The sequence below is a fragment of the Anolis sagrei genome, chromosome 2 (genome assembly GCF_037176765.1).
Source record: "Anolis sagrei isolate rAnoSag1 chromosome 2, rAnoSag1.mat, whole genome shotgun sequence".
Lineage (NCBI taxonomy): Eukaryota > Metazoa > Chordata > Lepidosauria > Squamata > Dactyloidae > Anolis > Anolis sagrei.
In genome coordinates this window covers 154,845,454-154,858,993 of record NC_090022.1, presented here as the reverse complement: position 1 = coordinate 154,858,993, position 13,540 = coordinate 154,845,454, and the positions used below count along the sequence as shown (strand labels likewise).

The following is a 13,540-nucleotide window of genomic DNA, read 5'->3' as shown; positions in this document are numbered from 1 at the left end:
TCCAAGCAACAACATCGAAACATACAGAATCACAACATAAGCAAAAATAACAATAACAGCAACATAAGCATAACATTATCCAACAACACATAAATATTAAAATAAATTCCTGTTTGCTCTTTGTGTCTGTTTGTTAGGGCATAGAAAAGGAATGGGTCAGGACAATGAAAAAGGCGGGTCATGCTGGCTACATGACTTTGGAGGTGTCTACGGACAACACCAGCTCTTCAGTTTAGATATGGAGATTAGACCAACCCCCAGAGTCGGACAAGACTGGACTTAATGTCAGGGGAAAACCTTTACCCTAACTAGTGTAATCTTTGTGATTCAGATATGCACAGTCTTGTTTTTGTACAGACCTAGGATTGTTAAAATAGTAAAGAGTAGAGACATCACACTGGCAACAAAGATCTGCCTAGTCAAAGCCATGGTATTCCCTGTAGTAACCTACGCATGTGAGAGCTGGACCTTAGGGAAGGCTGAGCAAAGGAAGATCGATGCTTTTGAGCTGTGGTGCTGGAGGAACGTTCTGAGAGTGCCTTGGACTGCGAGAAGATCCAACCAGTCCATCCTCCAGGAAATAAAGCCCGGCTGCTCATTGGAGGGAAGGATACTAGAGGCAAAGTTGAAGTACTTTGGTCACATCATGAGGAGACAGCAAAGCTTAGAGATGACAATTATGCTGGGGAAAGTGGAAGGTAAAAGGAAGAGGGGCCGACCAAGGGCAAGATGGATGGATGGCATCCTTGAAGTGACTGGACTGACCTTGAAGGAGCTGGGGGTGGTGACGGCTGACAGGGAGCTCTGGCGTGACCTGGTCCATGAGGTCACGAAGAGTCGGAGACGACTGAACGAATGAACAACAACAACAGGATTGTTAATTTGCTTTACACCCAGGATTCATGCATAGCTTTGCTCACAACTTACCATCTTCAAGCCGCCACAGAAGGATGGCGCATTAAGGTGGGTGGCACTCACAGATGGGGGTGTTGGAGGGACCTTGTCGTGAACCCCCAACGTGGCCAAGACACAGGCAAACACAGCAGGGCCTGCATACACTCCAAGCTGTAAGGCAGGAACCCAGCAAAACGTTACAAAATGACAAAAAAGACTCTGCTCACTATCAGGTAAGCGGTACAGAATTAGAAAATTATTTCCTTTACCATTAAAGGAATATCTTTTCCTTCTTTTACGATCACAGGTGACAACAGGTTAGCAATGAGCAAGCCCAGTGGATTGGCTAAATGGGGATTAAAAAGAGAGAGGTGGTTTTACTCAAGCAACAAAAACGCAGTGCCAAACATTTCAGAGACATGCCTGAAAGGGAAAGGGAGTCCACATCTTTATCGAGTTAGAATTCAAAAACCGTTCCTGCCCAAAGTACAATTTAATAATAGTTATTTATCAGCATTTCCCCTCTCTTAACACTTTTTAAAAGCAATTTTAAAAATTGCTGGAAGAAACATTAACAACCTTAGATATGCAGATGATACCACTTTGATGGCCAAAAGCAAGGGGGAGCTGAGAAGCCTTGTAATCAAGGTGAAAGAAGAAAGTGCAAACGCTGGGTTGCAGCTAAACATCAAAAAAACCAAGTTTGTGGCAACAAGACTGATTGATAACTGGCAAATAGAGGGAGAAAATGTGGAGGCCGTGACAGACTTTGTATTTCTAGGTGCAAAGATTACTGCAGATGCAGACTGTGGCCAGGAAATCGGAAGACGCTTACTTCTTGGGAGGAGAGCAATGTCCAGTCTCGATAAAATAGTGAAGAGTAGAGACATCACACTGGCAACAAAGATCTGCATAGTTAAAGCAATGGTATTCCCCGTAGTAAACTAAATTCCCCAACAATGGCTATGCTGTAGTTCTCTGTAGAGCTGTGGGACGAAGCTTTCTACAGGTGGAACTGATTCACGTCCTGTACGAAAGGCTTCTCTGTATGAACTGAACTAGAAGTCCACTTTTTCCCTCCTTAACCCAGAAAAAGGGGCGGAACTAAAGAACATAATGATAATTGATGGGTCATTGGCCCTATGATTGCAAACCAAGGGAAGCCACCTTATTGCAAAATGCATGGAACTTTGGAATACATGCAAACACTCATTAGAAAGGAAAAGAAGTTGGAGCTCCTGGTACAGCCATACTAGCACATCCTCCATAAAGTAGTCTGGAGTTAATATTTGAATACAGCAGAGAAAATAGGAAGCTCAGCATAAATACAAAGTGAGAAGCAGGAGTGTCTTAGCTCATTTGCTGGTCACCTTGCTACCACAATAACTTGAGATTGGCAAATCCTCAGTTACTTACACATTGAGCCAATCATATTGGCCGTGGCTCTCTGATGCTCTGGGAACCATAATGCTGCTAGTTTGGTTGGTGAAAAAATGATAAGAGGCTGGGCCACCGCACAAAGGCACTGTCCTACCAGCAGGTATATGATATTCAGGGAGCCGAGGCTCAGCACGCTGACAGTGCTGAAAATCCGAATAACGCTCCCAATCATGTTCAGCCAGGCACAGAGTAAAATCTGCAATACAAGAAAACATGTCACCCATATTCACTTTCAAAAGACCAGCAAGACTCAATTGCATTATAACCGTGGCATTATAAAAGATCCCATTTTCTACATCAACATTAGAGAGACTGAGCGGGGGGCACTGATGTACTTTTCCCAAGTTAGTCTAAGGCAGTGATTCCCAACCTGTCAGTCTCCAGGTGTTTTGACCTACAAATTATTTTACTTATTAACAGTACTTATATTCTGCCCTTCTCACCCTGAAGGGGACTCAGGGTGGATCATTTATTTATATATTATTTATTTGTTTGTTTACGGCATTTATATGCCACCCAGATAGGCAGAATTGAGATTAGCTTGCAGGGAAGTCCTTCCCCCACTTTTACCCTCTGTGACTGTCTTTCTATTCTCTCTTCCTATGTCATTATGATGTTAGATTGACAACTTTCGGGGCACATCTATTTGTGCAAAGGTTTCTGACCTCGTGGCATGTGAGAACTGTAGAGTTCTTCCCTTTTCCTCCTCTAGAGGAAAGATTGAGACATCATGGTGATGGTCTCCAAAAAGAGATAGATAGTTAGACCCTAACTTTCCTATCTGGAAAATGTCATACTTTCAATTTTTTTTAACTTTGCTGAAACCAACTTGCTGTTCTGCAAACTCTGACACCTCCCGCTGTATGGGTGTGCCTGCTGTTTTATTCCTGCTTTCTTTATTAAATTCTTTTTGTGTTTGATTTTATATTATGTTATTTTGCTTTGTTTATTCTATTTTGCTATTCTATGTTATTGTGATGTAATTTTTGTTGTTTTTTGTTGTTTGCATTTTGTATTTTATTTTGCTGCATTGTATTTTCGGGCTTGGCCTTATGTTAGCCACCCTGAGTCCCCCTCGGGGAGATGGTGGCAGGGTATAAACAAAGATTATTATTATTATTATTATTATTATTATTATTATTATTATTATTATTTTGTCGTGTCAGGAGTGACCTGAGAAACTGAAACTGTTGTGAGAGAATTGGCCGTCTGCAAGGACGTTGCCCAGGGGACGTCCGGATGATTTGATGTTTTTATCATCCTTGTGGGAGGCTTCTCTCATGTCCCCGCATGAGGAGCTGGAGCTGATAGAAGGAGCTCATCTGCCTCTCCCCGGATTCGAACCTGTGACCTGTCTGTCTTCAGTCCTGCTGGCACAGAACTTTAACCCACTGCGCTACCGGGGGCTCCTATTATTATTATTATTATTATTATTATTATTATTATTATTATTTGAAACACAACAAGATGAGTCCACAGCAGACACTCTGCTGGCTGTTGTATTGGATCACACATCAGTGACTTGCTGTCTCGGCCCTGTTCTTAACCATGAGTCGTTTATAAGTTGGATGTTTGTAACTCAGGGACTGCCTGTATATTATTATTATTATTATTATTATTATTATTATTATTATCATCATCATCATGATGATTTCGCAGCAGACACTCTGCTGGCTGTTGTATTGGATCACACATTGGACACTTCCCAAGTGCCTAGGACTGTATGATGTATTGGCGAATAATGCGTGCAGATCCCAGTAAGGTGGCCTTCTGCAGCTGGCAGATGGTAATTTTATCAGTGCCAATTGTGTTTAAGTGCAGGCCAAGGTCTTTAGGCACTGCACCCAGTGTGCCGATCACCACTGAGACCACCTTTACCGGTTTGTGCCACAGTCTTTGCAGTTTGATCTTTAAATCCTCATATCGTGTCAGCTTTTCCAGTTGTTTCTCTTCAATCCTGCTGTCACCTGGGAGTGCAACATCGGCGATCCATACTTGGTTTTTTAACACGAACATGAGGTCAGGAGTATTGTGCTCCAAAACTCTAATTATTATTATTATTATTTGGAAATTACTGCAACAGGTAGAACGTATCAAGAACCCCACTGTTCCTTAACCTCAAGCTCAAGGCTCTTGATATTGACCTGATTTTCAGAGCTGAGAATGGGAGCGAGTTAATCTGATCTCTTACAAGGCTCCCTGTAAATGCCAGCTTGTTATATACATGTCTCTGAACAAGACAGGTTGAATTTCTAGAGTATTGTAATTTCAGTAGCTACCTTGTTGATCTTCCACTTAATCGTCTATCTAAAGGAGCATGTCATTCGAAGCAGTTGGAGAACCTGACATTTACAGCTGTGTACCAGCAATAATGGATTCATCGCACCAAACCAAACTTAAGAGACTGCTCCTGAGCCACTTTCCCACAATGTTCTCAAGAGTTTGCAATGCTTGTGGGCCTCACTGAAAGTGGTAGGTGGTCAAGCAAGCAGCATGGTTGATTAACAGGGATGCCAGACTTTTAATGTCTCATCCATGTTGGCATGAAAACTCTTCTGTATGAAGGTCTTGTCCACGTTAAAGGTGACCCTATAGCTGAAAAACTCTCCTCTGAATGGATGATTTTCAGTAAGACTTTGGAACAGAATCTCTTCCTGACCACCTTTGCTTTATGGAATCTTCCCACTCATAAAAGAGTGGATCATGGTGACTGCAAATCCCACGTTCCCTTACTATTTGGTTATGCTTGTTATGGCTGATGGGGAATTGCAGTCCAACAACTAGAAGACCATATGCACACCCCAGTCTGTTACAGATTTAGTTCTATCAAGGCAAAATGCTCACTCTTAGCCATATTTACGATGCTTTTTACTATCAATGTTTCTTCTCTTTTGTATATATCACTTTGTGATACCACACCCCTAAAAGGCAGACTATCACTGCTTCCATTGGAGCCCTCGGTGGTGCAGTGGGTAAAAGTGCTGATCTACTGGGGAGCTCAGCACAGGAGATCCTGCTCTTAGCCTCAGCTTCTGTCAACCTAGCTATTCGAAAACATGCAGATGTGAGTAGATCAATAGGTACTGCTTCTACAGGAAGGTAACGGCGCTCCATGCAGTCTCCTTCTGCTGCAAGAGAGACCCTGGGGCCTGAGTATTGCCACCCAGCTTTGCTGCCTGCTCAGCCCTGGGCTTACCCACGAGGAGACCTGCAGCCACACCCTCATTCCAGCCAGCTGATCCCGCAGGGAGAGAACATGGCCCCCACAACCTCGCTGCGCTGCTACTTTAATGACCACACCACTCATTGCCCGGCTGCTGGAACATCTGCGCCAGGTGCCTCCATGGCCACGCTGCCCATCATTTGGACACTGGAACACTTGTGCGGGCACTCGTTTTGGGGGTTCCCCTCCCTCTCCTGTTGCTTCTGACCACTTATTCCATCAGCCCACTTTGGTTAGGATTGAATGTTTACTTTTAAGCTTTTTTTTGTATTTATATTTGAAGTATTGTATGTTTACTTTTAAGCTAATTGTATTTCTATTTGAATTACTTCTAAGCTTTTTATTGTATTTATATTCCAATTATTATGTCATGTTTATTATTAACTAAATTAACTAATTTATGAGGCCATAAAAAAGGCTCCAGCAAAGCACTCCAGCAAAAAAGCATGCGGGGAATGTGGAAGTACTTCATCAGTGCCGCAGATGAACAATGAAAGCGACAGCTCCCCTGGCGGCAAGAAAAAGTTAAATAGTATGTCTGTATATCTCCAGCAAAGGATCACCGCCTTGTCGGGGCGCTGGAGCTTGAGCACCTCAATGATGTCATGAGCGAAACCGTGAAGGGACACCCAAGACGGGACGGTTGTGGCAGAGAGGTCAGACCAAGAGTGATCCCTGGGGAAGGCAATGGCAAACCACTCCAGTATCCTTGCCAAGAAAACTAAATGGACCAGTACAACCAGAGATATGTCGGTATGCCATTGGAAGATGGGACTCCCAGGTCGGAAGATGGCCAAAATGCTACTGGGGAGGAGCAGAGGATAAGTTCAACTAGCCCCAGATGTGATGACGCAGCTAGCTCAAAGCCGAAAGGAAGGCTAGCGGCCGACGGTACTGGAGGTGAACGACGAATCCGATGCTCTAAAGATCAACACACCATAGGAACCTGGAATGTAAGATCTATGAGCCAGGGCAAATTGGATGTTGTTATTGGTGAGATGTCAAGACTAAAGATAGACATTCTGGGGGTCAGCGAACTGAAATGGACTGGAATGGGCCACTTCACATCAGATGACCACCAGATCTACTACTGCGGACAAGAGGAACATCGAAGAAATGGAGTAGCCTTCATAATTAATAAGAAATTCGCTAAAGCGGTGCTTGGATACAACCCAAAAAATGACAGAATGATCTCAATTCGAGTGCAAGGAAAGCCTTTCAACATTACAGTGATCCAAATATACGCCCCAACCACAGCTGCTGAAGAAGCAGAAGTAGATCAGTTCTATGAGGATCTGCAGGACCTACTGGATAATACACCAAAAAGAGACATTATTTTCATTACAGGAGACTGGAATGCCAAGGTGGGAAGTCAAATGACAACAGGGATCACAGGCAAGCATGGTCTGGGAGAACAAAATGAAGCGGGACGCAGGCTGATAGAATTTTGCCAGGAAAACTCGCTGTGTATAACGAATACTCTCTTCCAACAACCTAAAAGGCGGCTTTACACATGGACCTCACCAGACGGTCAACACCGAAATCAGATTGACTACATCCTTTGCAGCCAAAGGTGGCGGACATCCATCCAGTCGGTGAAAACAAGACCTGGGGCTGACTGTAGCTCAGATCACGAACTTCTTATTGCCCAATTTAGAATAAAACTAAAGAGATCAGGGAAAATACACAGACCAGTTAGATATGATCTTACTAACATTCCTAGCGAATATACAGTGGAAGTGAAGAACAGATTTGAAGGACTAGATTTAGTAAACAGAGTCCCAGAAGAACTATGGACAGAAGTCCGAGACATTGTTCAGGAGGCGGCAACAAAGTACGTTCCAAAGAAAAAGAAAACCAAGAAGGCAAAATGGTTGTCTGCTGAGACACTGGAAGTAGCCCAAGAAAGGAGGAAAGCAAAAGGAAACAGGGATAAGGGGAGATATGCCCAGTTAAATGCGCAATTCCAGAGGTTAGCCAGAAGAGATAAGGAACTATTTTTAAATAAGCAATGCATGGAAGTGGAAGAAGACAACAGAATAGGAAGGACAAGAGACCTCTTCCAGAAAATTAGAAACATTGGAGGTAAATTTCAGGCAAAAATTGGTATGATAAGAAACAAAGATGGCAGGGACCTAACAGAAGCTGAAGAGATCAAGAGAAGGTGGCGAGACTATACAGAAGATCTGTATAGGAAGGATAATAATATTGAGGATAGTTTTGACGGTGTGGTGAATGAGTTACAACCAGACAACCTGAGGAGTGAGGTTGAATGGGCCTTAAGAAGCATTGCTAACAACAAGGCAGCAGGAGACGACGGGATCCCAGCTGAACTGTTTAAAATCTTAAAAGATGATGTTGTCAAGGTGATGCATGCCATTTGTCAGCAAATATGGAAAACACAAGAATGGCCATCAGACTGGAAAAAATCAACTTATATCCCCATACCAAAAAAGGGAAATGCGAAAGACTGCTCAAACTTTCGTACAGTGGCCCTTATTTCTCATGCCAGTAAGGTAATGCTCAAGATCCTGCAAGGAAGACTCCAGCAATACATGGAGCGAGAGTTGCCAGATGTTCAAGCTGGGTTTAGAAAAGGCAGAGGAACGAGAGACCAAATTGCCAATATCCGCTGGATAATGGAGAAAGGCAGGGAGTTTCAGGAAAACATCTACTTCTGCTTCATTGACTATTCTAAAGCCTTTGACTGTGTGGATCATAATAAATTGTGGCAAGTTCTTGGAGGGATGGGCATCCCAAGCCCCCTTGTCTCTCTCCTGAGGAATCTGTACAAGGACCAAGTAGCAACAGTCAGAACTGACCATGGAACAACAGACTGGTTCAAGATTGGGAAAGGCGTACGGCAAGGCTGCATACTCTCACCCAACCTTTTTAACTTGTATGCAGAACACATCATGCGATGTGCGGGGCTGGATGAATGCAAAGCTGGGGTGAAAATTGCTGGAAGAAACATTAACAACCTCAGATATGCAGATGACACCACTCTGATGGCCGAAAGCGAGGAGGAGCTGAGGAGCCTTCTAATCAAGGTGAAAGAAGAAAGCGCAAAAGCCGGGTTGCAGCTGAACGTCAAAAAAACCAAGATTATGGCAACAAGAATGATTGACAACTGGAAAATAGAGGGAGAAACCGTGGAGGCCGTGACAGACTTTGTATTTCTAGCTGCAAAGATTACTGCAGATGCAGACTGTGGCCAGGAAATCAGAAGACGCTTACTTCTTGGGAGGAGAGCAATGTCCAATCTCGATAAAATAGTGAAGAGTAGAGACATCAGACTGGCAACAAAGATCCGCCTAGTCCAAGCCATGGTATTCCCTGTAGTAACCTACGGATGTGAGAGCTGGACCTTAGGGAAGGCTGAGCGAAGGAAGATCGATGCTTTTGAGCTGTGGTGTTGGAGGAAAGTTCTGAGAGTGCCTTGGACTGCGAGAAGATCCAACCAGTCCATCCTCCAGGAAATAAAGCCCGACTGCTCACTGGAGGGAAAGATACTAGAGACAAAGTTGAAGTACTTTGGTCACATCATGAGGAGACAGGAAAGCCTAGAGAAGACAATTATGCTGGGGAAAGTGGAAGGCAAAAGGAAAAGGGGCCGACCAAGGGCAAGATGGATGGATGGCATCCTTGAAGTGACTGGACTGACCTTGAGGGAGCTGGGGGTGGTAACGGCCGACAGGGAGCTCTGGCGTGGGCTGGTCCATGAGGTCACGAAGAGTCGGAGACGACTGAACGAATAAACAACAACATGTCTGTATATGTTGTATGTTAAAATTGGCATTGAATGTTTGCCATATATGTGTACACTGTAATCCGCCCTGAGTCCCCTGCGGGGTGAGAAGGGCGGAATATAAAAGCTGTAAATAAATAAATAAATAGTATGTTTAAATTGATATGTTAATTGTTGAAACTGATATGTTATGTTTATTATTATATGTGTAATGCGGCATTGTATGTCATAGATTGTAAGCCGCCCTGAGTCCTCCACTGGGGTGAGAAGGGCGGGGTATAAATGTATAATAATAATAATAATAATAATAATAATAATAATAATAATAATAATGCTGGCCAAATCACCTTGGAGGTGTCTACGGACAACACTGGCACTTCGGCTTAGAAATGGAGATGAGCACTAACCCCCAGAGTCGGACACAACTAGACTTAATGTTAGGGAAACATTTAACTTTACCTGTCACTGCTTTCAGTAAAAAAGTGAGCATGCACATCCATTCAGCAATGAGAACAGTTGGTGAGGAACTGAGAGGATTGCAGAAGATGTACTGGGATACATATGTTGAATAAGTGACCATATGTGCATGTGTTTAAAAGCTGATGATGTATCCCTGATATGGAGCATGACTGATACAAGGGCAATTATTCCACCTCCACTGCTCCATGGACACACCATGGTCCTCATGAACTTCTGCAGCTGCTATTTGGCTTAGAGCAGTGGTTCTCAACCTTTGGGTCCCCAAATGTTTTGGCTTTCCACTCCCAGAAATCCTAACTGGCTGGGATTTCCTGGAGTTGTAGGCCAAAACACCTGGGGATCCACAAGTTGAGATTCACTGGCTTAGAGGGAAAGCTGCTCTTTGGACCCATTATCAGCTTCCACTCTTGAGCCCAGAGAGAAGTTTCACACAGGAAAAACAGAAGCAGAAAAAAGGTCTGAAGCTGGATTAGCAGCTCCAGTTTTGTGTTTAAGGATATATAAGAGAGAGAGAGAGAAAAGAAAAGAAAAGAAATACAAACAGCAATATGCATCTAATATGCCATATTTGACCTTACTTTATGAAAAACATACTATCTCTATCCTTTGGAATCACTTGTACCATTCTACAATCTTTGTCTTGTTGTCCTACCTTTTTACTGTCGGAAGTCATCACTAGGGATTGGCAAATGGTTATTAAATTAAGGTTAGTGGCCATCATATATTTGCTAATGGAGATATTTATTTCCAAGGAATTTATAAGAATGTGCTTTAAAGACTGCCATAGAATAAACCAGGTCTGGTCAATCACTGTCCCAACTTACAGCACATTTAAGTCCAACGGTGTCCAGAATCCATATTGCCAGGAGCCCCACGGGAACCGAAATCACAAGGAACACAAGCGAAAGCCAGTTGACTATATTCATCGTAGTTTGAAAATATTCAGCTGTTTTATCAGCCACTGGAGCAAACGTCAACCATTCCTGAAGGAGAGAGATAGAGAGTGGTGTCTGTACCATCTTAGACCAACACATTGGGATGGAAGTTGGAAATATTTAGTATGTTAATGGTGACTAATTTGGCCCCTTAGTGACATCATGCTGCAACCCTATTCAATCCATAATAATATTTACTTCTGAGTAAGACTGTACAGTCAGTCTTGTATTGTCATTGCAAATTATTATTATTATTATTATTATTATTATTATTTCAAATATTTGTACCCCACCCTTCTCAACACCCGGGGGGCTGGCAACGATTCAATGCCTCCATGTGCACATAATAAATTAATAATTGCATACAGTTAAAACATTAAGTCAATTCAATTAAAACATACTTAAATATAACAGCCTTGTGGCCTTATCTAGCCAAATTCTGTGGTCGGTTACTCTGAGTCGCCTGCAGGCTGATATGGGCGGGATATAAGTGATGATGATGATGATCAAGCTTGTCCATAGTCTATTACCATAGCAATTGTCATTATTGTCCTTGTCCTTGTTAGCATAATGACCTGAAGGCCTGGTCCCACATCCAAGTTTTCAACTTCCTTCTAAAAGAGAGGAGGGATGAAGATGACCTGATTTCCCTGGGGAGTGAATTCCACAGGTGGGGGGCCACCACCAAGAACGCCCTGTCCCTCATTCCTGTCAAGTGTGTCTGTGACAGAGGCGGGGTTGAGAGCAGGGCCTCCCCATAAGATCTTAAACTTCGAGGTGAGGCGTAGAAGGAGATACGTTCGGATAGATACGCTGGGCCGGAACCGTATAAGGTTTTATAGGTTAAGACTAGCACTTTGAATTGTGCTCGGCAGCCAGTGGAGCTGACATAACAAGGTATGCTCCCTGTGAGTAGTTTAGCTGCCGGCCATTGGACTAGTTGAAGTTTCTGAACAGTCTTCAAAGGCAACCTCAATTTCCATTCTCTTAGAGGACGACATCTCAAATTAATATGCATGTGTACATATACGAGGATGGCTCAAAAAGGATTTTCTCCTGTGTCATAAATACATTATAAATGAATACATAACAGCAGAAGTTGCTACAGATCATAGCCTGAAGTTTCCTCTATGTAAAACTACCACTCAATATAGTCGTCATCAATTTGTACACATTTGTGCCATTATTTAACCCAGGCATCAAAACCATTTTGGAAAAAATCAGGGTTTTGCTTTGTGACCCATGATTTTAAAGCTGTTTTAATGTCATTCAAGTCATTGAATTTGAAACTACGTAGGTTGTTTTTCAAAGGTCCAAACAGATAAGTCAGAAGGGGCCAAATCATAAACATTCTTCAAGTGATTATGGATTTCCTTAGGTGCACAATCTTTTTTTTGCCAGAAATTAAATGGAGACTCTCTTTTAGCTTCAAATTCCTAGTTCTAATCAGTCAATGGGAAAAAAGAAAAGACTATTAGTAGAGTGAAGAGAGAGGGGGACAGTTCCTGCATATGTCATCATTTGGGGGCCCCTCCCCCCAGCACCAACTGCTGCTCTGGGACAGAGTGAAGAGGGGGGGGGGCAGGGGACAGTTCCATCTTGTCTCTGGCATATGTCATCAGCTGGGGACTGCTCCCCCCAGCACCAACTGCCACTCTGGGACAGAGTGAAGAGGGGGGGGCAGGGGACAGTTCCATCTTGTCTCTGGCATATGTCATCAGCTGGGGACCCCTCCCCCCAGCACCAACTGCCTCTCTGGGACAGAGTGAAGAGAGACGGGGCCAGGGGACAGTTCCATCTTGTCTCTGGCATATGTCATCAGCTGGGGACCCTCCCCCCAGCACCAACTGCCTCTCTGGGACAGAGTGAAGAGAGACGGGGTCAGGGGACAGTTCCATCTTGTCTCTGGCATATGTCATCAGCTGGGGACCCTCCCCCCAGCACCAACTGCCACTCTGGGACAGAGTGAAGAGAGACGGGGCCAGGGGACAGTTCCATCTTGTCTCTGGCATATGTCATCAGCTGGGGACCCCTCCCCCCAGCACCAACTGCCACTCTGGGCCAGAGGGAAGAGAGAGGGGGCCAGGGGACAGTTCCATCTTGTCTCTTGCATATGTCATCAGCTGGGGACCCCTCCCCCCAGCACCAACTGCCGCTCCGGGACAGAGTGAAGAGAGATGGGGCCAGGGGACAGTTCCATCTTGTCTCTGGCATATGTCATCAGCTGGGGACCCTCCCCCCAGCACCAACTGCCTCTCTGGGACAGAGTGAAGAGAGACGGGGCCAGGGGACAGTTCCATCTTGTCTCTGGCATATGTCATCAGCTGGGGACTGCTCCCCCCAGCACCAACTGCCACTCTGGGACAGAGTGAAGAGAGACGGGGCCAGGGGACAGTTCCATCTTGTCTCTGGCATATGTCATCAGCTGGGGACCCCTCCCCCCAGCACCAACTGCCTCTCTGGGACAGAGTGAAGAGAGACGGGGCCAGGGGACAGTTCCATCTTGTCTCTGGCATATGTCATCAGCTGGGGACCCTCCCCCCAGCACCAACTGCCTCTCTGGGACAGAGTGAAGAGAGACGGGGTCAGGGGACAGTTCCATCTTGTCTCTGGCATATGTCATCAGCTGGGGACCCTCCCCCCAGCACCAACTGCCACTCTGGGACAGAGTGAAGAGAGACGGAGCCAGGGGACAGTTCCATCTTGTCTCTGGCATATGTCATCAGCTGGGGACCCCTCCCCCCAGCACCAACTGCCACTCTGGGCCAGAGGGAAGAGAGAGGGGGCCAGGGGACAGTTCCATCTTGTCTCTTGCATATG

At 44.6% G+C, this 13,540-nt stretch overlaps 1 protein-coding gene across 1 annotated transcript in view; it reads right to left on the bottom strand.

Annotated features, from left to right (window-relative positions):
- Nucleotides 1–13,540, bottom strand: part of SLC49A3 (solute carrier family 49 member 3) — a 35,576-nt gene that overhangs the window by 10,051 nt on the left and 11,985 nt on the right. The window contains exons 2-5 of the mRNA XM_060763722.2: nucleotides 10,610–10,768; nucleotides 2,311–2,530; nucleotides 1,164–1,240; nucleotides 928–1,065 (exon numbers count right to left, since the gene is read on the bottom strand). Coding sequence (XP_060619705.2) covers nucleotides 928–1,065; nucleotides 1,164–1,240; nucleotides 2,311–2,530; nucleotides 10,610–10,768 — 594 coding nt within the window. The remainder of the gene's footprint in view (nucleotides 1–927; nucleotides 1,066–1,163; nucleotides 1,241–2,310; nucleotides 2,531–10,609; nucleotides 10,769–13,540) is intronic.